The following is a 25,842-nucleotide window of genomic DNA, read 5'->3' on the forward strand; positions in this document are numbered from 1 at the left end:
TTTTTTTATGTGCACGTAAAAGCGTATATTGTAGGTTAAATAGTATTTAACTCTCACCAGATGGAGTACTTTTATATCGTATTTATTGAATAGTATCTATATATAATCTACCTATATGCCTATGGAAATCTGGCGTTAATTCTTGTGGCTTCGGAGTATTTTTTATTCCTATTTCTAACAAAGTTGGAGGTTCACCGTGCCCTTGTTACGTATAATTCTTATATATGTCTATTCATATTGCCTATTCATGTTAAAGCTTGCGGCCACTAACATAGCTATCTTTCATGAGTAATAATGTTCTTTATATATACACACACACCACATAATATAAATATATATATATATATATCTATATATTATAATATATATATATATCTATACATATATATATATGTATATACTTATATGTAGGAACTAAATGTATGTTTTGGCCAAGGTTTGCAACGCTTAACGCGTTCTTTACAAGAAAATTCTCTGAGAACAGGATGAGATAGTGTTCATTGATAGAAACCGGACAAGAAGATTTGCCGTTATCATATGGAAAGGACTTCGATAGAATATTCTAATCTTACGACTTATATGTCTTTCTAGCTCTGATATTCTAGATAAATATATTCCCAACTGAGTTAAAAAAACTAAAGCTTAAGTTATGGTCTAATTCCTTCCAAGTGGCCGACTGGTTTATTTTTATTAATAAGTGCACTAAATTTATCCAGTTCGACATTTCTAGTTACTATTCCTGTTTTAACCCAGTTGTACTCAATAAGGCACTTTGGTTCGCACACAACAAAGCAGGTCCCACCAGGGAAGAAATTAATGTCGTGTTAGCCACCAGAAAATTGCAGCAACCTAAAATACATCCAGGTTTCCTTCAACCTAATTCAGGGTCATTAAAAAAAAAATCGATATATTTTCTCTTTAAATATTGGTCAAGTACAACAACAACAGCCAGAAAGCCGTGAACAGAAACAACAACAACAGGAAGAGCCGCACCTAAATTGTAGCATAATAGGTGACTTACTGAACGATAGTATCTCTTCACCCCTCTCTCACTCACCACTCTCATAGCAGCCACCACAATTATCGTCGTCGTCATCTTCATCACCACCGTTGCCACCATCGTCTTCTAACACCTCAAATACTAAAAATAAACCACTGCTTTCTTCCCCCACATCGCTACCTCACTCCTACTGTAGTATGAAAAACCTAAAAAAGATAAATGAAGAGAAATATGTCCCCCACGACACTAACAAGAAACCCCAAAATATGCCGTTATTCCCTACGTTGCAGGTTCTGCACACGTAGTGACTGCATCTTTACACATCTATCTGGCACTAAACCCACGATCCAGACAAACACTACTAGCCATGGCCAAACCACGCATACAGCAATAACATCAACACTACCAAGTAGTAAATTGAATGTTAGAATACGTATAACACTGAATCCCAACGCGAGAAACTATGCCTGTTGCGTGACTGTCCCTTCACTCATCTTCCAGGGACCCGACGCACTAACAGAAATGGAGCTCCAAGCCAAAACACAAACCACAGTAAAAACACTGCCGACCGCAGTGATGCTGGTCCAGTCTTTTCACGAAGACACAAAAACAACCACAACAAAAGCCGAAACGACAACCCTATCCAACAGTGCCACCACACCTCCAGTCAAAAACCGCTCCCTAAGCAGGAAAATTCTTTTTTAGCCAGGTTGAACCTGACAAAAAGATACAAAAATACCTTTTAGCCATCACTCAATACCATCCTATGCTATTACCCCAGTGCGCCAACCCCGCACATTGCTGTCACTAACACGCAATCAGAAAAAAGTCCCCTGCAACAGTCAAAACCCAACACTATGCTAGTCTCCACGTTTCTACTCAATGCACAAGGTATGGTGTCAGTCTCTCCATCAATGCAAAAATACGGAAGATCCATTTATTGAGAATTAGGTTGGTAACCATCCACACCACATCCCTTTCTTCATTCTTACCGAGACCCATCTTGACAACTCCTACTTGGAAGCCGAGGTGAAAGTGAGGAATTTCACAACCATCCGCACGGATCGAGTCGACAGAAGGAAGGGTGAAACTGCCATTTTCCTGCATGATTGCTTTTCGGCAGATGGAAATATGGCATTCTCCAATGGCTGCTGTGAATCAGTAACCGTGCACAACAAAACCAATGACTTGATAGTAGTTGGGCTGTATAGGCCACCTCACAAACCCATACTGCGCTTTAATGAATGCCTCAACAGTATTAAGTGCTTTATTCACCAGTGCCATTCTAAGAACATAATTATGATGGGAGATTTTAATCTACCCTGTGTTGATTGGTTTGAAATCAGGCACTCCTAACTCAACTGATGACAAAGAAGCAGTAGAGTCACTTCTCGACTTTATGAACGAGTTTCTCTTGTCCCAACTTGTCCTTGCACCAATAAGATATCAGAACATTTTAGACCTTGTGTTTAGTAACCACACTATTATAATACTTCAGTAGAAAAACCCCTTCTTTCAGACCATGACATGGTTCTCTGTAACTTGAGATTTCACTAGCCAAGAGCTAACCTTAGTAACCTCTCTCCAGCACACCCATTTGATACCATAGATCTCTATGATGTCGACTGGAACGCAATCATAAGCAATCTATCATATGTTGACTGGTCTTTCACACATGCACACACCTCATCCAACATCAAAATATCTCGGCAGATCTTTGTAGACACTGTTATAAACATATGTGCTAAACACACCTTACTAAAACCTACGAAGAAAACTAAGTGCAGAATTCCCGAAAACAGAAAAACAATTATCGGAAAAATAAAAAGAACAAACAAAAAAATTAACGAACTAGAATATTGCCAACAGTCACATAAATTCGACGGCTATCACCCTGGTCGAATAAAAAAAGTATATATATATATATATATATATATATATATATATAAAATGCACAAACTACGAGAGAAAAAATGCAAAATAGGACAAGTAATACAGAGAACGACCCTTCATCAGTTGTCGGCTATCTCCTCCTCATTTCCAGTATTCAACGACAATATCAATCTTCAAAGACAACTGCTCCCATAAATTCCAAAATAAAATTTAGGATTTATGGAGGGTCAAAGTAGGGAACATAAACAGGACAATGGAGTCAACGTTCACTATTTTCCTCACGTTCTGGTCTAACGACCCTCCTTGTTTGTTTTCGTTCGGCTTCCTTGTATGTCTCCTCTATCCTGTTTTTGTTGTTCCCAACTTTATGCAAGGTTACCTCCATGAATCCAAAATTTTATTTTGGAATTTATGGGAACAACTGCCTTTGAAAACTCATATTATCGTTGAATGCTCGAAATGAGGAGCAGATAGACAGCCGACAACTGATGAAGGGTCGTTATCTGTGTTTACTTGTCTTGTTTTCCATTTTCTCTCGTTGTTTGCGTATTTAACTCGTTTGTTTTCTTATTTCATGTTGTTTACACAGCTGGTGACGTCTTGTACCCATATATGCATATATATATATAGTAAATCCCCATTCACCCCCCCCCCAAAAAAAACGAAGAACAAACACAAGAAATAAACAACAACGCGAGAACGTGGTACGTGAAAAGTATTAGCAGACGCTCACTGAAGGAAAGAAAGATAGTTTTGCGTTTCGAACAAAGCTCTTCGTCAGAAACAGGAGACGAGGAATTCCAAGAGAAAAGGAAGACAGAGGAAAAAATGCCAACGATCCATACGTGGTTACATTTTGAAATGACACACACACACATATATGTATATCTGTTAAATAAAATGAGACAACAAAGTCAAGGATGTGTAGAATGTTCAGGACATTTATAAAGTGAAAGTTAGTCTTACAGCTGTTTCTGGCATATTAGGGGTATCCCTTGATCAGAGACGATGGGAGATGGTTAAATTGAGGGAAAAAGTAGAGTGTAATAGAGGGAGTTATCTTGGAAAAGGATGAAAATAAGAAGTATAAAGGGAACTACGAGAATAAAAGCAAAAATATATGTAGGATGTTGTAGTTGCTCTTCCAGAATAAACAAGAGAGACAGAGACAGGCAGAAGCAAGGAAAATGTCCCTTGTATTTGAACACTATGCAAATATTCTTTTAAAATACTTTTTATATAATTCTTCCAAAATTTAATTGTTTTCCATACTTACAGTTGAAAAAGTCTCAATGAACGAAATCGATACTGAAATGTTTTTTATAAAATTATTTTAGCATTTTCTACCTTGAATTTTTTTTTCCAAATTATATATATATATATAATCCTTCGACTATCGTGGGTGTTACATTCCAAAACCTCTCACAGAATTAATATCTAAAAAAATAAATAAATACCTATCGGCTTTAGAAACCCGGATATAGTGAGGGGTTACTGTACAAGCATATATATAAATCACTTTTCACTCTCCCCATATATATATATATATATATATATATATATAGGGAGAGAGAGACTTACATATGTGCATGTATATCTAGGTGTGTGTACGCACATACACACACAAACATATAATTTGTCTAATAGCAAAATGCGAAGCTACTGCATGAATCCCAGAAATCTTGGATGTTATCAGTTATTGACTTTTGCACTGGGAAATATGATGAAGGCGATCAAGACTTCAAGACTACTTTTGGCTTCAAATTTATGCACAAGGCCAGACATTTAAGGAAAGTTGCACCAGTCGATTATATCGATTCCAGTGCGTAATTGGTACTTATTTTATCGGCCCCAAAATGATGAAAGGCAAAGTCGACCTCGCCGGAATTTGAACACAGAACGTAACAGTAGACGAAATATCGCTAAGCATTTCTCCCAGCGTGCTAACGTTTTTGCCAGCTCACCGCCTTACTTGGTGCATTAGGAATGTAAGTGAGTTGGAATATTTTCTTTTGACAATCGAAAATAGGCCGTAAACTTGACATTCTTGAAATACAATGCTTAATTTATGAAACACGTATCTATTCATTAAATAATAATCTAATTATTCGTAATATCATTTCAAAGGCTGGGCTGAAGTCGAAAGTGAAGGGTACCTCGTACATAGTGGAACCTTCTTTATCATTCTCAGATGGTTGATATTCAAACTCGACTTCGGTGAAATTCGATTCTGGGACAGTGAACTACTTATTCTCCCTCCGCCCTATTCGTCATTGTGCTTCACACCTAATACCCTCAAGCCGAATAGTAGGTCAGTAGTAGAAGATTTTTGGGTCTTTCGTATAGTTGTAGGTCTTAAGTATAAAATGGTACAGAAGATAAAAGTAATTTATAATTGGGTGACAACAACACAACGCTCACATATCTCATAAATTATCTTGATGACCTATTTCGTGGTTGTACTGTAGAAGTAATCGCTATAAAATATCCTAAGCAAAACACCTTTTCAATGTAATTCAAATGCACACATTATGTTATGCTCAAACCTAATTGATTATCTGCGAGGTAACAACATCCACTGAAAACCAGGATATCCCCAACAAATCTTAAAACTTTTCACTCGAACAGAAGCATTTAAGCCATACTACATTGTAGTCAAAGCAACCAAGATACTATCACAAATTCCAACCCATCGTCATAGTTCTTGTGGTGGTGGAAACAGTGTAGGATTGCCCCATTAAGCTATACCGTTCGATGAAAGAGACTTTTTCCTCCTCTGGCCATGGACAGGAAGATCGTTTCCGGTAATCTGGCAGGGTCACCCAAGGCGGGCAGGGTCACCTACGGCGGGCAGGGTCGCCCACGGCGGGCAGGGTCTCCCAAGGCGGGCAGGGTCACCCAAGGAGGGCAGGTAAACGGGGCTCTAGTTACCTGCATGGGGAGCAGCATAGCAGATGTGAAACCTTGGCAGAAGAACTGCCAAATCCAAAACAGATCAATGGCCAGGGTCAACCAGTTCAGTCAGAGAAATACGGCGATCACCAATAGACGTGGATGACGATTATACTGAGTTATCGAAAGACTAATCAAGAATATAGATCGGGTAAACCAAAGTATAACAGCTTCACGTATCAAGAAAATTATTTTGCGTTTAATACTCTCTGCAAATAAACAGCAAACTTCTCAAATCCCAAATGTCAATACAAAAACTATAATTTCTATTGATAGCAATCTTACACCCCCTCACACCCCCACAACTGTGCCAATCATACATTTTAAAGACCATACTTACTCTCCAGAGCGAAGACGTACTTCAGTGCTGCCGCGATAGTGACCCTTTACAAGGGTTAACTTTCAGCTCTCCATCGGTTACGACGATGAGGGTTCCAGCTGATGCGATCAACGGAATAGCCTCCTCGTGGCTGAGCACTCCACAGACACGTGTATCCTTAACGTAGTTCTCAGGGAGATCCAGCATGACACAGAGTGTGACAAGGCTGGCCCTGTTGAAATACAGGTCCAACTCATTTTTTGCCAGCTGAATGGACTGGAGCAACGTGAAGTGTTTTGTTCAAAGACAGCACACCTCCAAGAACCGACCGCACTTACCCACGTGCCTTCACAAGGGTTAATTAAAGTCAATATTAGAGAACTGATCGGATATTTGAGACATAAATGCTGCTACACACAAACATTCTAGATCTCATTCTAGAACAAAACAAAAGTAACAGCGACGCATTACTAATAAACATAAATCAATGATTGACTTAGGGACCCGTGATATCCTTTGCCTCTTCTTAACTGTAAGAGTTTTCGCCTGTTTGATTTGGCATATTTGACAATATGTTTATCATCTTCAATCAATGAGCCAAGTCAACGAAGGTGCCTCTACGCGGTTTTATAACCTGATATAATAAATATTTTAATCTTCTTAAAATTGTACTTAAGAGCTTTAAAACCGAATGATTCTTTTAGATAAAGCACTCCCGAATATAATGTAGCAGGAAAAAGAGGGAATAGTCATGATTCGAATGTCGATCGGACAATGTACGTGTTCTTTACAGAAAGATGCTGTTTACCTTTGGACGGCATTCAAACACAAGGCTGTAAATTTCCAAGATCCAGTACAAAAGAATAACATCTGTTACCCTATGTTTGAGACCACGTTGTCCATTCTCCGCTGTGACCACCACCTGAATCTAAAGAGCATCTGCTAGAAATAGCAACCAAATCTTTCTCTAATCATACTTTAGGCTTCTTAAAACAGCAAAGTCACACTAAACAATTCAATGGTAGATAAAGGAATGGTAAATTCAGTTTTCTTTTATTCTTTGTTTCAAGCATTTGACTGTGGCCATGCTGGAGCACCGCCTTTAGTCGAGCAAATCGGCCCCAGGACTTATTCTATATAAGCCTAGTAATTATTCTATGGGTCTCTTTTGCCGAACCGCTAAGCATCAGTTGTCAAGCGATGTTGGTGGGGAGACAAACACACACACACACAAACACACACATATATATATATATATGACGGGCTTCTTTCAGTTTGGTTGGCCCTTGGGCTATAGTAGAAGACACTTGCCGAAGGTGTCACGCAGTGGGATTGAACCCGGAACCATGTGGTTGGTAAGCAAGCTACTTACCACACAGCCACTCCTGCGCTTTGTTTACACATATACGAGAGGCTTCCATCAGTTTCCGTCTTGTCCAAGGTGTCACGCAGTGGGATTGAACCCGCAACCATATGGTTAGTAAGCAAACTACTTACCACACAGCCACTCCTGCGCCTTATTTTATCATAGACAATTATTTTATTATAGATTTGCTCCTCTAGCGCTGACTCGGGCCACGACAACAATAGATGCACTGAAAAAGGCTGCACAATGTGTACAAACTATGAAAATTGCTTGCGAAATGTGCAATATACTTTTTTACGTAAACACATTCATGTATTCGGAACAACTGACCTGTGGGTCGCCGATATCGTTCCGTCGACAACCTGCGTTTTAACCTCGCCATTCTAAGAGGTCGCTCTCGAAGTCTTAACTGCCACCACTCCTCTAACGAAATAATAACAAGAATAATAATCCTTGCTTTTATACGCACAAGGGGTGAAATCTTTGGGGAGGAGGCTAGTCGATTACATCGACCCCAGTAGTACTTAATTTATCGGCCCCGAAATGATGAAAGGAAAAAATCGACCTCGGCGGAATTTGAACTCAGAACATAAAGCCTTAAGAAATGCCTCTAAGCATTTTACCTGGCGTGCTACCAAATCTGCCATTTCCCCGCCGAATATTTCTTCTTGAAAGAGACACATGGCCTGAAATTTGGGGAAGGGTCGAGTCGATCACACCAACCCCATTACTTAACTGGTATTTATTTAATCAACTCTGAAATTATGAAAAGTAAAGTCAGTCTCGGCGGAATTTGAACTCGGAATGTAAAGGCAGACAAAATGTCGCCAAGCATTTTATCGAAGGCGCTTACGATTCTGTCAAATCGAAATACACATAAATGGTGGCTCCTAATTCTGAAAAGTCTTCAATTTGCCATTTTACCGATTTTATTTCTTTTGAAAACGAATGCTTTACAAGTTATAACTTCATTCGATCACAGAATCTGAACGAATTATTAAAAAAGACAAAATATGCAAATGGCGATTCCTTTAAATTTTTCATAATTTGCTAAAAACATGTTAAAACGAATTGACCAAGAAATTTATTCAATATTTTCGACCAGAATAAAGGTGTCATTTTAACCTTTCGTTCAATAAAAAAAAAACAGGAAAACCAAAAGCAGATTATTATTCAAAGATATTGATGGAACTGATGTAACCATTAATCAGCTGTCTGGAGGAGAATATAAAATGGCTTCCATACTATTCATGTATTTTTCTAAATAATTTTTTGTTGAGGACATCTGCTTATATTGTGACGATTCGTAGACGAGCGAACGAGTAAAATGCACCTGTCTTCGTTTTTTGTTTTCCTATAAATTTCTAAAACGTATTCAGTTTAATGCTAAAATGTTTATATATACATAAGTTGACATAACAACAAATACGTGTGTGCGCACACACAAACACACGCATTTGTTGTTATGTCAAGTTATGTATATATACAATTCTTTATTGTCCACAAGGGGCTAAGCATAGAGGGGATCTTTTCGGTTTGAACGGCAGTTTTTTCTAGCGGTGTCATATGAAATTGTCACCCATAATTATGACCCTAGTATCGATCTATTGCATTTCAATCTGTTTTAGGGTAAGGGTTAGAGTTAGGGTTAGGGGTGGGGGAAAGGGTATCTTTTTTTCTTCAGAAATGTAAATAAACCCAATCTGTTTCTTAAACGAGGAAATATTCATACGGCATAGAATGTTTTCACCTCAATAGACGCCATTGATTGGTTGAAATTGAAGAAAAAACAACAACTATAGAATTTTCTCAATAAAGCCAAGAGAAAAAGTTTTTTTATAAACACATTCTACCAGTATACGAAGTTTAAAAGTATTTAGTTACGTGGAAATTATTTTAAAAACTGCCGGTCAAACCAAAAAGATCCCATAGAGGGGACAAACAAGGTCTGACAAAGGGACTAAATCGATTACATCGACCCCAGTACGTAACTGGTACTTATTTAATCGACCCCGAAAGGATGAAAGGCAAAGTCGACCTCGGCGGAATTTGAACTCAGAACGTAGCGGCAGACGAAATACTGCTAAGCATTTCGCCCAGCTAGCCGCCTTTCAAGTTATGTATATATAAACAATTTAGCATTAAACTGAATACGTTTTGGAAGAGTTCATATTTATTAACTTTTACAAGAAACAGTTTGCCAGTGACTTCGAAGCTTCGATTTGCTCGCCTCCATTAGACGGTGATTCACTTTTAGTTCTTCTTGATTTTATATCGATAAAAAGTCTAAAACGAAAGCGAGATATATATATATATATATATATCAACAACTTATAAACAAGAGCAAAATGAAAATTATTTTCATGCCAATATGCTGATAACAGACTTTAACTCGTCAATTTCTATATATCATTATACACTCACTATAAATACACGTGATTTCAGCACGACGTGTATTTATAGTGAGTGTATAATGATATGTGGAAATTGACGAGTTAAAGTCTCTTATCAGCATATTGGCATGAAAATAATTTTTCTTTTGCTCGCTCTGTCTGTCTGTCTGCCTCTCTCTCTCTCTCTCTCTCTCTCTCTCTCTCCTCTCTCTCTCTCTCTCTCTCTATCTATATATATATATATATTATATATATATATATATATATATATATATATATATAGGTATCAATAAGGTAAACAGTTACTTTCAAATTCACTGTATCATAGCTTACGCAGAGTTGGGGTATGGGTCGATAAATTAAGTACCAGTTACGCACTGGGGTCGATGTAATCGACTTAATTCGTTTGTCTGCCCTTGTTTGTCCCCTCTATGTTTAGCCCCTTGTGGGCAATGAAGAAATAATATATATATATATATATATATATATATATATATATATATATATATACATACACACACATATGCAATATATGCATTTTTTCAGTTTATCTGTAACTTCCACTGGACTGTATCCATCCTTTGCTACGAATCTGTATGCTACGGTAGACTGTCTTGCGCATTGCAATTAATAAATGGCCATTATCTTAGCTTGCTTGGATGTTTTATCTAATATTTCAAACTGGTGCAGGACCTGAAGGAATCCATCCTCACTACACAAAGGAGATTGACTCGAGGAAGCAGATGAGCCATTAGGAGGAGCTAAAGAAACTGAAGCTCCCTAGATAGAAGGCTTAAAAGATATGCAGCGGTATATAAATGGAAGAACCTGGAAGAATCTAATCGAGCTCCCAGCTTTGGAATTGAAAGCTACACCAACCACCGAACTTGGTGGCTCTGTATAGTACCAAAGATCTCATCTTCTCCGTCACGAACAAGGACCCAGTACTGCAACAGCTTGGGTTTCAAAGGTCCACGACTATACTGCATTCTGCCTACAACCTCAGAGAATTGCGAGGTGTAGATGTGGAGATCTTCGAAGAGCATCTGGACAAATTTTTATCTGAGATACCAGATGAGCCTCCATCACAGCAGGAGGCACAAAGAAGAGTAGCTCCGTTCAACTCCCCCACTTTATTAGAAGAGTATAGGAAAGAAACTCAAACACTCCGAAAGGCAGTGCTCCAGCATGGCATCAATTTACAGCTAAAACCAATAAAAAATTAAAGATACATAAAAATATTGAGCCAATAATTGAACCTGCGATGTTATTCGATGTGCTCGAAATAGCAGCTAAATAATCCTTGTATCACTCGAAGTTACTTTAAATATATACAATGGGTAGTAAGTTCCTAATTACATAATGTCTTTAGAAATGTCGAAATGGTCACGTTTGGAAAGTATATTTGTGATAACAACTTGGACAATTGGGGACGACATATTAAACAAGTGAAATATCTTAACGTCTGCTTTAATGAAATATATTGCGTGAAGAGATTGACGAGCTCTTCAATATTGTGAGCGACTCAATATATTGGAATACTCAACCAGAGAGAGAGAGAGAGAGAGAGAGAGAGAGAGAGAGAGAGAGAGAGAGAGAGAGAGAGAGGAGAGGAGAATCTTTTGGACATATCCAGTGGGGGCTGCTTCGATATATGAGTAAAATTTTATTCCAAAATTTGTTTTAAATCGCTTCAGAATCTCAAAGATATTAATAGCCATGCATGATTAAATTCTAACAGTTATTATAGAGCATTGTTGTTGTTATAGTGCATTGTTGTGCCATTCAAGACACATTATATTTTACAAACAATACACAATGCTTCAAGCGAATTACAATACTCTCCTATTAAGTACTGCATTTGCTTACTTCATGCCAAGTTTTCAATATTTCAAATTCTGTTTGTAATTAATCTGTAGAAACTCCAATTTTATTAAGGGACCCTCCCAAGAGTAAAGACTGATCATTAGGACCCACGATCTTCTGCAGTTATTGGTTATTTTTGTTTCAGGTTCACCCTAAGTTTTTTTTCTTTTATTTCTTTTACTTGTGTGTCATTTGACTGCGGCCATGCTGAAGCACAGCCTTTAGTCGAACAAGTCGACACCAAGACTTATACTTTCTAAGCCTAGTACTTATTCTATCAATCTCTTTTGCCGAATCGCTAAGTTACGGGGACATAAACACACCAGCATCGGTTGTCAAGCAATGGCGGTGGGGGACACACAAATACATATATATATATATATGACGGGCTTCTTACAGTTTCTATCTACCAAGTCCACTCACAAGGCTTTGGTCAGCCCAAGGTGCCACGCAGTGGAATTGAACACAGAACTATGTGGTTGGGAAGCAAGCTTCTTACCACACAGCCATTCCTGCACTTGTGTCGCATCATGCGCATTAAAGTATATTGTTTTCATCCGAGAACCTGTATAAGCTTTTGGTCCTTATGTAGTTTGAAGACATCTTCCACATTTCTATTTTATTATTTGATATTCTGGTTCTCCTAGCTTAGCTATTGACTAGTTTGTGTTCTAATAACTGAAGATAAGTATCAAATATTTTTCCATGGTAAAACCACCATCATCCTAGCTTTGCAGCTGTATCGAGATCGTGCAGCTCTCGATAAACTTTTGACATCTTATTTCAAGTTGAATTTTATCAAAAATAAATATTCGTACAGTGCAGGTATACAATATCTACGTTTCACTAGTTTAGCAATTGATTGAACAACCAGTCGTATTAATATTCCAGATAGGTATGTTAGCTTCTGTTTGTTCAGAAGACGTGTTGAGGACCATCTATAAAAATATAATCGATTATTTTGTTTTCATAATTCATTAAATGTCCTTGTTCATGAGTTTAGAGAGAAATACTGTTGAGATAGAAAATACTGTTATGTTTTTCCATTTGGATAATGTCTCTTTGATCATCCTGTTGACTTATTTTATCGATCTGAATGAATGGAATAGCTACGTTCAGCTAAGAGAAATAACTTATATACCATTGAGCATTTTTTTTGTCCGACAGAATGTTTTATCGTTCATGGTCTGATCAATAAAACTCAATTACACACACACACACACACACACACACACACACACACACACACACGAATGAGTTGATAAACAAAAGGAAGTAGTGCTCAACTCATTTGGGAGTGACATATATTTCTAAATAATTTGATATCGATCGGATGTGATGGGTCCATGTTATACGGCCACGAAACTTTAAGTCATACGGCGCTGAGTCAGACTGTTCCTTTTATGTGACCGTCATGCATACACTTATTTATACTTATTTACACACAGGACCGTCAAAAGTAAACAGACACCAGTACTTTTGAAGGATTTACTTCTACAAACAAAATAATGGCATTTGATGTATTTAAATATTTAATCTAGGATTTAGTAGACAGGCCTTGTGCTTAAAACTTAACCTGCTTGAAGCACCGCATAAAGTCTGCACAGATAAAACACTATAATGCGGGCTGTCTATGCACACCCACACACACATACTGCTATACTATGGTATATAAATTATATGTATAATTTTTACACGTTTATGCATGTATCGAATGAAGCTTGAATGCTTGATAATAAAAATACGAATAATATATATATATATATATATATGTGTGTGTGTATGTGTGTGCGTGTGTGCATATGTGTATGTTATTGTTAAACAAAAACATTGTTGACAGTGATTTCGAAGCTTCGGCCAGTTAAGACATGGTCAGACGATGGCTCAATTCACTGTGAACAATTATCTTGTTTATGAATAATAAATTTCTTCTCTGCAAAATTACAGAGTATTCCATCAGATTTAATACAAGATTGTTTTTTGTTACAACTAATAACTAAAATTAAACACACACCGCACGTACGTACATATGTACGTACGTATGTATGCAAGTATGTATGTACGTACGTATGTATGCAAGTATGTATGTACGTACGTATATATGTACGTATGTATGTACGTATATATGTACGTATGTATGTATGTACGTATATATGTACGTATGTATGTATGTACGTATATATGTACGTATGTATGTATGTACGTATATATGTACGTATGTATGTATGTACGTATATATGTACGTATGTATGTATGTATGTATGTATGTATGTACGTAGTATGTATGTATATATGTATGTATGACGCGCTAAGGTGTCAAGTAATGTATTTATAAAGCTATATGATTACCCTATATTGTAGAGTCGTGCTGTCTATCTTTAGTTTCACGCTCTCGTTCTTCAGGTCCTATTTATCTCCACAGGGTATATACAAACAAACAATTTCTGATCTAGTTTTTATGGCCTTTGAAGATTATCTTTTCTGCTGATTACTTGGTTAAAAATGTGGGATTATATAATCCTTATTTAAATTATTACGCGTTTATATGTTTCTACCTGAAGGATTCTATAGAGTTAACTGCTGTGGCAAATTATTGACTCTATGTAATGTATATATATATATATAAATTATATAAAAACCTCTATTATGTAATTCAAACAATGATAGATATAGTGTGTGTATAAATATATATATATATATATATATATATATAATTGTTAAGAAGGACAACAAACGTTAAGACAAGGCAGACACCTCAAGTCATATACATTATTATTGGAAAAAATTCAAAGTCTTACAGCTGTTTCTGGGATATCCCAGTGTATGGTATATTCCGTCATCGGAGATAATTAGGGGAAATGAGAAGGGTATAGATTAATGAAATGACGACACAGTGGACAAGAGTAAAGGAATAAGGAGATGAAGAAAGAGAAGGAAAAAGAACCATAAACGTTCACAGTTCAAATTTCTGATCTTGTAGAAGTCCATAAGCCCTTAGGTTCAATTCTGCGTAAATCCATGTGGGTTAAAGTCCTGATAGTGTAAATATCCAGATATAGACTCGAAAATATCAACGTTCAATAACCTTGGAGCCCTAGTAATCCGTTACAGTAATTAACTAGCGTGCCTGGTCATGTAGTTCATCTGTGAACTAAACTCCCATATTTTGTGTATATATATATATATATATATATATATAGTGGGCATGCAGTAGGGTTATTACACTGACATAGCCCTTCGGCTGTGTTGACGGGTGCACGTAGTATTATGCTTGTGCACAACTATAGCTAACTCTAAGTCTGTGTTTGTTAAAGTTTCCTGTTCCTATGGTTAAGAGTGAAGTGCTTGTCTACTACCGGTAGAAGATCTCCTTCTAAATTTTAATATTTACATAGCGTTAAATGGGGTGTATGAACCATGTAACCTCTTCTTTTTAGTGTGGAAGCAGCAGAGGCGTGGAAGTAAAACAAGTACTTAATTTTTCTTTGAATCTAAAGCTGTATCAGAGTCCGTCTTATTAAACATTTTGTTATTATAGGAAGACAGATTAGAGAGCCAGCAGCTAATGCTATTGGGAATTTTTATAAACTGTGGTTTGTTGGGATTACATGAATTTACATTAATATACAGTAATCTCTCGCCTTATCACGGTTCACCTATCGCGGTTTTATTATTTAAGTTTACGTCGATTCCTCCGTGGTGTTGTTTTGCATTTATAATAAAATAAATATGTATAAATTATGAAAATAATAAAAAAAAATATACAGTCCAGTACTGTTTCTACTTTGTGGATCTTCCCCTATCACGGGGGTTGGAATGTAACACCCGCGATAGTCGAGGGATTACTGTAATAACTTTTCATGGCTGCGATCTGGCAGATTCGTTGTCCGGCAAGCAAAACGATTAGCGGCATTTCGTCAGTCTTTATATTCCAAGTTCAAATTCCGCCGAGGTTGACTTTACCTTTCATCCTTTCGGGGTCGATAAAATAAGTACCAGTTGAACTCTGGAGTCGATGTAATCGACTATGCCCTTCTCCGAAATTGCTGGCCTTGTGCTAAAACTTGAAATCAACACAACTTTCCTTTAGGTTTTCTAATCGTTTTACGTTAGCTATTTGTTAAATCAATTACAGAACTTCTTGTTCCTTTGTTGGGGCGGGGTGTTTGATGTATCAGAACGTTTCTCTTTGTGTCCGCTATTTTGCAAGGTATAATTGTATTAGGGACTACTTTATCCTATATTTCGCTTTTGAAAGAAAGATACTTGATCCTTCTGTTAATGTGGTACAATAACCTCTTAAAATAACCTGGGCCGACACTGATATGATCTTATGTTTAAGTAAAAAATATTTTCCATTTGGTTCTTTGAAAATATTCTTTACTACTCTAAGCACAAGGCCCGAAATTTTTTGGGGAGGGGGCCAGTCGATTAAATTGACCCCAGTACGCAATTGGTACTTAATTTATCGACCCCGAAAGGATGAAAGGCAAAGTCGACCTCGGCGGAATTTGAACTCGGAAATATAGACAGACGAAAGTTCTTCGAAAATATTGTATAAGCAAGTTGTGTGACAACTCAACAATAGTAAGGTTGTCAACAGTAGTAAGGCTAGAGTTAAAAACGAAGATAACGACCTTCATTAATTCGTGTCAAGTTAATTACAGTTAACTAGTCAACCGTGCACGAGCTAAAGTTAATGAGATGAAATTTCTTAGCAAGTATATCTAAATGTAAGAGATTACATCTGCTTACCATGACATTTTACCTTGAAATTATATCGAATGAACCTTTTGCTACGGAATTTTCTTTTTCACAGGCAGAGTTCTTTTTTTAACATTAACGGTTATGTCAACACAGTTGTTGTCTAATGAGTTTTAGTTCTTGATAAAATCTAGAGATGCGAAGCAGGGTTTGGCATAGAGTGCGATAAAAAAAGATCGACAATGTAGAAATGAATAAAACTACAAGAGTGATTGTTATTCATATTCTTCATCAGACACCAATACTATTTCTTATGTGACGTAGCTCTGTTGTTTTCCTAATAGTACAGGTAAAAATATTAGAATCTTAAGGCGGCGAGCTGACAGAAACGTTAACACGTTGGGCGAAATGTTTACCGGTATTTTGTCTGTCGGTACGCTCTGAGTTCAAATTACGCCGAGGTCGACTTTGCTTTTCATCTATTCGGGGTCGATAAATTAAGTACCCGTTGCGTAATCGACTGGCTCCCTCCCCCAGCAGTGATAGAATTATAGTGGCAACTGCTGAAACAATAAAATTAGTTGAGTAGCAATAACATTACTAGTATAATAATAGGCAGATATTTGTCCTCATCTTGTTTGTTGTTTACACAACGTTTCAGCTGATATACCCTCCAGGCTTCATCAGGTGTCTTGGGGGAATAATAATAATAATAACATTCATAAGGAAAAATACATTAGGAAATGAGAACCCAGGTTCAAATTTCCCCAGGACATCTGATGAAGGCTGGAGAGTACATCAGCCGAAATGTGTTAACAAGATGAGGACAGATATAGGTCAAATGTAAATAATGTACATAATTCCTCATCTCTCAAATATAGAACTGAATACAACTACTACTAATAATAATAATGGTTTAAAATACAACTACTACTACTAATAATAATGGTTTAAAATGGTTTAAAAGGGCAGACATTTTGTGGGAGGGGTTGAGACGATTACATCGACCCAGTACTGAACTGGTACTTTACTTATCGACCCCGAAAGGATGAAAGGGAAAGTCGACCTCGGCGGAATTTGAACTCAGAACGTAGCGACGGGCGAAATACCGCAAAGATTATCGTCCAGCGCGCTAACCATTCTGCCAGTTCGCCACCTTAATAATAATAATAATAATGATTTCATTTATTTGTCACAAGGGTGAAGGTTGAGTGGGGGGCAATACACAGACAGACATAAAGTGTGGGGGTTTACATATGATGAAATGATAAAAATGAAAGAAAGTAAGAATACATGGTATACACTGACAAAGAAGGGACATATGCATTCACACAAAAGTTTAAAAGAAAAAAAGTGGTAGGGAGGATGATAGAGATGTGGCCCGCCTGATACAGGAAGGCCTCTAGGGATAATCGAGGAACCCAACTCTCCAAGATTTCCGTGAAATCTCAGGAGCAAGTGCCCTCACCAATAACTTTTCTCCAACTCACAGGTCTACACTTAGAGAGGTACCATTCACTCTTGCCATTTTCCCAAATTTCACCTACCTTTCAATAATATAATAATAATAATATAATAATAATTCGTAATGTCACCATAAGGAGCAGAGATATCATTTGTACAGTATGAATAACAATTCTTCCAGAGTAAAAGTCATTACTACAGTAGCAATGAATTAAAACCAGCAGAGTAATAATATTTATACAGTAGCAATGATATTGATACGATTAGCAATAATAATTCAACAGCATCAATATTATTGAATTAGCAATAACATATTGCAGTAGCCAGGACGTTATGAATGCAATACTATAATATTACCATGATAATAATAATGATACCATAATAATACCATGATAATAATAATAATAATAATATTACCATGATAATAATAATAATAATAATAATAATAATATTACCATGATAATAATAATAATAAAGGTAAAGACCCCCTTCGGTCATGAATGACCATGGGATTGCACCTAGAAAGTTACCCTCCTAGACACAAGTCCGGGCAAGGTTGTTTATGGAAGACCAGCAGTCGCCCATGCATACCAGCCTCCCCTCTCCACGCCACCAGTGTTATCCAAGGGAAAGACAAAGGTCGATACAGCTTGGCACCAGTGACGTCGCAACTCATTTCTACAACTGAGTGAACTGGAGCAACGTGAAATAAAGTGCCTTGCTCAAGAACACAACACGCAGCCCGGTCCGGGATTCGAGCTCACAACCTCACGATCGTAAGCTCGACGCTCTAACCACTGAGCCATGCGCCTTCACAATAATAATAATATTACCATGATAATAATAATAATACCATGATAATAATAATAATGATAATAATAATATTACCATGATAATAATACCATACTACTACTAATAATAATGATAATGCCATGATAATAATGATAATAATACTATGATAATAATATTACTATAGAAGCAATAGCAATACCACAGAAGCAATATTAGCATAGTTACCATAGTAACTATAATAGTGACGAAGAAACAATATCACCAAAGTAACAATGGTGTTACCAATAATAACAAAAATATAACCAAAGAAACAATATTACAGTCGTAGCAATAGTATTACGGTAGAAACAATGTTACCATAGAAACAATATCACCATAGTAACCATAATATTACCATAGAAACAATAGTGTTACCATGACAATAATATTACCATAATAGCAATAATATTACCATAGTAACAAGTGTTACCATAGTAACAATAATATAAGACATTACTTCTCATAGACTGGCTCTGCTCTCTTTCTCATCATGTCAAGACACACATGAGAAGAAAAAGATCTCATAACATTCAAACAGTTCCTGGACGAATGTCTGCAATAAATTCCAGATAAACCCGCCTCACCCAGATTCTTTTCTTTTCTTTTTACTTGTTTCAGTCATTTGACTGCGGCCATGCTGGAGCACCGCCTTTAGTCGAGCAAATCGACCCCGGGACTTATTCTTTGTAAGCCCAGTACTTATTCTATGGGTCTCTTTTGCCGAACCGCTAAGTGACGGGGACGTAAACACACCAGCATCGGTTGTCAAGCAATGCGAGGGGGACAAACACAGACACACAAACATATACACACACATACATATATATATATATATATATATATATATATATACACACACATATATACGACAGGCTTCTTTCAGTTTCCGTCTACCAAATCCACTCACAAGGCATTGGTCGGCCCGAGGCTATAGCAGAAGACACTTGCCCAAGATGCCACGCAGTGGGACTGGACCCGGAACCATGTGGCTGGTTAGCAAACTACTTACCACACAGCCACTCCTGCAGATATGTCTCTGCAAACAATAACTCTCGACTGGAATGGGCGATTGTTGCCCAAAGAATGACTGTAATATGAAACATCATTAAATGTCTTTTCCAGGTGGTTCTATCATGGCAGAAACTGTATCCAAGTATTATCACACTAACAATAATATTAACACCGTAACAATGATAACATTACAATATCATTCGCATGATCACAATAAAAATAAAAGGATTACAACAGCAGAGTTTGCTGCAACAGTGGCAATAATATTATCTCAATAACAAAAACAATATTACTACAATAACGTTAACATTATCATAATATTGACATCATACGTATAATAGTAATATCGCTTTTATAACAACAATTGCAATAATGGCAGATTTTTAAGAATCAGCATTTGGGAAGTAAATGGTTTTTCGATTAATAGGAAAACATGTTTGGGAAGAGAGATATGATGCTTTCATCATTCTATAGTTTCGTTCTTTAATATTGAGAGATATTTAATTCTTTTCTACTCTAGGTAGAAGGCCGAAAATTTTTGGGGAGAGGGACAGTCGATTAGATCGACCCCTGTATTCAACTGGTACTTAATTTATCGATCTCGAAAGGATGAAAGGCAAAGTCGACCTCGGTGGAATTTGAACTCAGTACTGAGAGATATTAAAGCGGCAAACTGGCAAAATAGTTAGCATTCCAAGCAAAATGTTCAGTGACATTTCACGTTTACTTTCCGAGTTCAAATTCCGCCGAGGTCGACTTTGACTTTTATTCTTTCGCGGCCGATAAAATAAGTACCAGTTAAGCACTGGGGTCAGTGTAATCGACTTACCCAACTTTTCCAAAAATGCTGGCCTTGTGGTAAAATTTGAAACGAATACTGAAAGACACTTCTTTTTATCTACACAGGATATCTCAGAGAATTTTGTGTTTCTATTGAGAAAAGAGAATGAATTCTGTAGCGGTGCTGCTACTAGAAAAAAACAAAAAAACAAAACAAAAAACAAACAAACAAACGAATATCTAAACCGGCATTCGTCGAAGTGGATCCACTTCATTTCATCCTGGAGGCTCATTATTCTTTTTAATGGATTCTTCTCCTTTTATTATTAGCATAAAATCGAAAGGCACGATTAGAAATTTTAAGGAGCTTACGTTTATCGGAGAATGAAACTCTATAACAATGAAAGAATTAAGAAACGGAAGTGTGCAATAATGACAATCTTACAGAAAGGAAGTAGTCGATTGAAAAATATTTCATTTTCTACTTGTTCCTTCCGAAGCTTTGCCGCAAATAACAATGATTAAAAAAAAAAAGGGTTTTACTTACTGTAGACCATTGACGAATAATTTTTCTGTTATGTAATCCCGACAGTTAGAATTTTCAAACGCTAGATAAAATTTATAGTCCTTATTAAGCATTTCAAAACATTTTTTGGCAATATTCCTGGGGCATTTAAAGCTGCCGCAAGCCCCATATATATCAACCTGGATATATTTAGCAAGTTCTTCAGCGTAGGTACGCCTATCGTTCTGAGCGCCACAGTTCGAAACAAACCATGCAACTTTTTTTGTTTTGGTGGCCGCGTAGTTTTTCACTTGTTCTTTCTGTTTTACAGACTCGTTGAAATACTGGAATTTTTCATACGGTGCCACAATTGTGCTATCGTGACGGTATGTAGCAGTCCAATTAAAAAGATTCTTTACGCCAGCAAGTCCCGGAGTGTGATAAGGGCATTCTAGCATGTACAGCACCCATATCTGGTTTAATGGTCGCGGTATATTCATAGCGCTAACACCATGGTAGAAAAGTATAGCGTCAGCGCTGCTTCTTTTTGTTCTATCATCTGTAAGGTAGCACGTGTTGATCGGACACTTATAATCCAAAAACGTGTCTTGGCCATGTTTTTGTTGAAAGACGCTAAAACCGTTGTATATTAATATTGTCTTTAGTTTCCTCATAACATGCGCCGGCTCTTTTTTCTGACCGGTTTCATCTCTCAGCCTGAAATTTCCACCATTAATTTCCTCAGGTTGTTTCCGAGGGTATTTATCAGGAATATAGTTTGGTGGTATGTATTTCAGCTGAGCCTGGATTCGGTCACCAACGTCCCATATATTCCCAGGCCATAATGCAAGGAATTCAGAAGTCATTGAATTATTGCGATAGTGCCGCGTGGCATTTATTACGTTACGTATATTGGAGATTTTATTCTGAACATGCTGTCCCTTTTTTTTGATGGAGCCGACAAGTAGTGATGACAAAGAGGAAGGCTTATCGTGAATTGCTCCTTGATATGTCAATATATTTTTGTGGTCAGCAGGCCGATGTTTTGGAATGTTACTGCTATAGCCGCTACCGTCGTCGTTGTGTGCAGAGTAGGTGTGGACCCAAAGTTTGTGGTTGTATAAATTGAAAATAATTAGAAACAAAATACTCGCAAAGAAAACCCATGTGAACGCTTTCTTGATGCTCAGCTTCATTGTTTTCATTCATGTAAGTAGGTGGTTAGACCTAACCGGAAAATCACCCTCATACGCATACACACCGGCACACACACATCTATGTATGGAATGTATGTATGTTTGCATATATGTACCTGTACGGATTTTTATAGTTACTTTAAATGTTTAGTATTTGTTCAGAGCACACACACACATACTGGGACAGTCATCATTGATCCCAAACGCTAATCCTATCATCAGAGGCTTTATCTTATATAAAACTGCTATAAAACATGATGCCAACCGTGCACTCGTAGATTACTCCCCCCCGATAACTTATTATCTTGCTCAATTATGGACGTGGATATAAGACGAAGTATTTATTATTAAATAGATTTCTACTATAATATGTAGATATTAACCCCTACAAAAAACAAACACTTACGTCCAAACTTTTTTATAATAAATATGTGAAAATATTTACGATAAAGACTAGATTGAGCGCCTGTTGTTCGTCTATCATTTGCCTGCCTCTTAAATTATGTTCATTTGTCTCGGTGATTTTTGCTCGTTATGTATACAGAGCCATATAGCAGTCTTGAGTAGATGTTCAGCTAGTGTGTGTGTGTGTTTATCAACTTCAAATGTTAGAGTAGAATATGAGGAGATTTTAGTATTTTATTGTGAACATGAGATACAAGTGTCTGTATGTGTATACTAATGACTACGAGAGAGAGAGAGAGAAAGTGTGTGAGCGCGTGAATAAACGGAACAATGATAAATGATGGGTGAGAGAAAATATTGATGTGTGTGTGTATATTTGTTTGTTTATGCGTACAGGTTTGTAACCTGATCTAAACGAAGTAATTATTAAAGTTCTGCTCAAAACGAAACCAAAACTGTACTTACATTATTTTATAAACGAAATAAAACAAACGACCGGTCGGTTGGAGTCGACTGAATAAAAGCTACGGAGTAAGGTCATTGTTGAGATGTGATTAACGGTCAACGTTTGGTATTTTCACCTGAAAACTGCAGATAATAGTAAGCCGAATGAGGAAAGGTGGCTTACCTAATGCAACAGTCTACCTGGGACGATAGCAGTTGCCAACATCCTGTCAGTCGGTTACGACGTTAACAACCGAATTAGGTGGGAAGCGCAGATGGGAAGAAACCTATTTCAATAAAACCATTCAATAAATGAATAAACAAGAAAAAAACAAAACAAAGTCGAACGGGAAACCTGAGCACAACCTAGTAGTAGTAGTAGTGGTACTATCAATGAGTATCAGTAGTCGTACAATAGTAGTAGTAGTTGTATTGAAAATACTGATGATGATTATGTTGGTCACCCTTGTCGATTTCGACGTATGAGTGTTTGTAGGAGTGGATTACAAACATTTAATGAAAGATGAAACATACATAAATAAATAAATAAATGAATGAATATAGATTATTATTTTTACGAGTTAAATGTTACAGATAAGATGTTCAACAAATATGTTAATTGTCTCTGATCTAAATTTGGAGTTAATATTCACCAGCGACATATATGAAGAGAATAACCAAAGATCAACACTGAAAATTGCCATGAAAATTTGAAAATTTCAACAATTGTTCATTATTATAAATATGACCGTCCCTGGATTTCTGCTTTGTTTCTGTGCGGTATATTTTCAAATTTTATTGGATTAATTACTTCTTTCTCTTCGCCACAAAAAGCCCTTTCCTCATACTACAGTTATCACAGTTCGTAATCCCGCTGTCATGATAGCAAGCAATGCTTTAAACAGGTTGGTATATAAACCACACGAACACAGAACATTCCTCCTTCATCTACTTAAACACGCATATATTTTTATCTGTGTGTATGCATGTATATATGTCAATACATTCTTATCGATATATTTCTAAGTAATTATGTATATACATATTTGCTTTTTTTTCCCGCTTTACTACGAAAATATAATCAGTCATCTTTCGCATGCCTCGTTGGTTGGTCAAGTTTGCTTAAGCTTCAACTATTAACTTTTCGATAAATTTAAACGATTATTTTCCTCAATATTTATTTTTCTCACGTGTTTGTTGATCTGCTTAAAATTGTTTGAGTGGTCGTTTCTTTTACCAGTTTGCTTTTATTTGTAATTTTTATGTCTAAAACTATGTGTTTTGTTTTCCCCACTTCTAGTATCACTGGTTCGGTCACCTACCTTTTTTCTTTACGCTTATACTTGTAAAGTCTGTGAAGCCAGAGGCCAAGGAAAGAGTCCCTTCCCGTGTTCAGGTATCAGTCGAATACCGAAGCTGGCTGTTGGTCATATGAGGAGGCGGGCGAGCATAAGAGTTACACACACACAACACTCACATAAATACATGCATCCATCTTTATGCACACACGCACAAACGAATAAAGTAGAAAAGGGGCGAGCAGTAGAAAGGAATGTTAAGGTGAGCAGTTAAGCTCCTGTCTACAGGTACCTGTGCGTGCGTCTGTGTGAGTGTGTGTTTAGGATCGACTTACAGCAACCACTTGACGGTCAGTCCGTTTGACAGTCTGTCTGTGTGTCGGGCTAGCTGCGAGCTGTCTCTTTTAGTTAAACAAAGCTTAGCAGTAATCTTAAAATACAATGAAAGTGCAGTAAGCTTGTATAATAATAAGGAAATTAACTAGTGTGTCAGCCTGTCCAAAGTTCACTGTCTCCTTTATATATCTTTCACTGATGAAGATCCAATTAAATGTTTGTGTTCTGAGTTAGACTTCTTTCTAAGATAAACTTTTTGCTTATCAGTATTAATATCAGCTACGTTATTATCAGTACTATTTTTATTGTTTTACATCTCAGGACGGTCTTGTTTGTTCTGGTAGTGTCTGCGAGAGCGGTGTTATTATCAGTATTTATAATTTTATTATTATTATTATTATTATTATTATTTATGTTTGTATTGTTATTAATATTAGCCGTACTTAAAGCATAAATAGTGACAAAGGTTGAAAAATGTAAATTCCTATCTTACCGTGTGTGTGTGTATTAATTAAGATACATCTCTATTCTTACACATTCTGCGGCTGTGTGAAGCTTTGTGTGTTTATTCATGCGCATTGTATGTATTGGTGTGTGTTTAAATTTGAGTAAAACTTACAAAACTGTGCGAGTGGGTGAGCTGGGTGTGTTAAAGCGTTGTGTACGGATCAGATCAAGACGGCCTCACTGCGATTGCATAGTCAACTGCCATGAACCAACTTTGTGATAGTAAAACATTAGGAATCCCTGAGTCGTGGTAGCAGTTGCTACGTGAGTGAGATTAGAGAGGCTGGTTCGTTCTCATCTGCAGCTGGATGCATTTGGTGTCCCCTAACACTATAGGCATCTACTTACAAACTTGTGCCTTTTACTCTGTAACTCCCTCTCACACCTATTCGCTTGATTGTATTTATATTAACACCTTTCTTTCTATCTTTCCTTAGATTATAGAAGCTCTATCTGCCTCTCTATCCCCTCTTCTGTCTCACTTTTTCTCTTTCTTCCTTTGTCTCTGTTATACACACTCACTCACACTTAAGCTGTCTTTTTTCGCTCTTCTTCTCTCTGCATTCCAACTT

General features: G+C 36.9%; 1 protein-coding gene across 1 annotated transcript in view; it reads right to left on the bottom strand.

Moving 5' to 3' along the window:
• The window catches only part of LOC115211825 (glycoprotein 3-alpha-L-fucosyltransferase A), a 57,605-nt gene extending 34,694 nt beyond the window's left edge, over window positions 1-22,911 (bottom strand). Inside the window, exon 1 of the mRNA XM_029780534.2 lies at window positions 21,127-22,911. Within this exon, the coding sequence (XP_029636394.1) occupies window positions 21,127-22,289 (1,163 nt within the window). The 5' untranslated portion in view covers window positions 22,290-22,911. The remainder of the gene's footprint in view (window positions 1-21,126) is intronic.
• Window positions 22,912-25,842: the final 2,931 nt, after the last annotated feature.

The sequence above is a fragment of the Octopus sinensis genome, linkage group LG5 (genome assembly GCF_006345805.1).
Source record: "Octopus sinensis linkage group LG5, ASM634580v1, whole genome shotgun sequence".
NCBI lineage: Eukaryota > Metazoa > Mollusca > Cephalopoda > Octopoda > Octopodidae > Octopus > Octopus sinensis.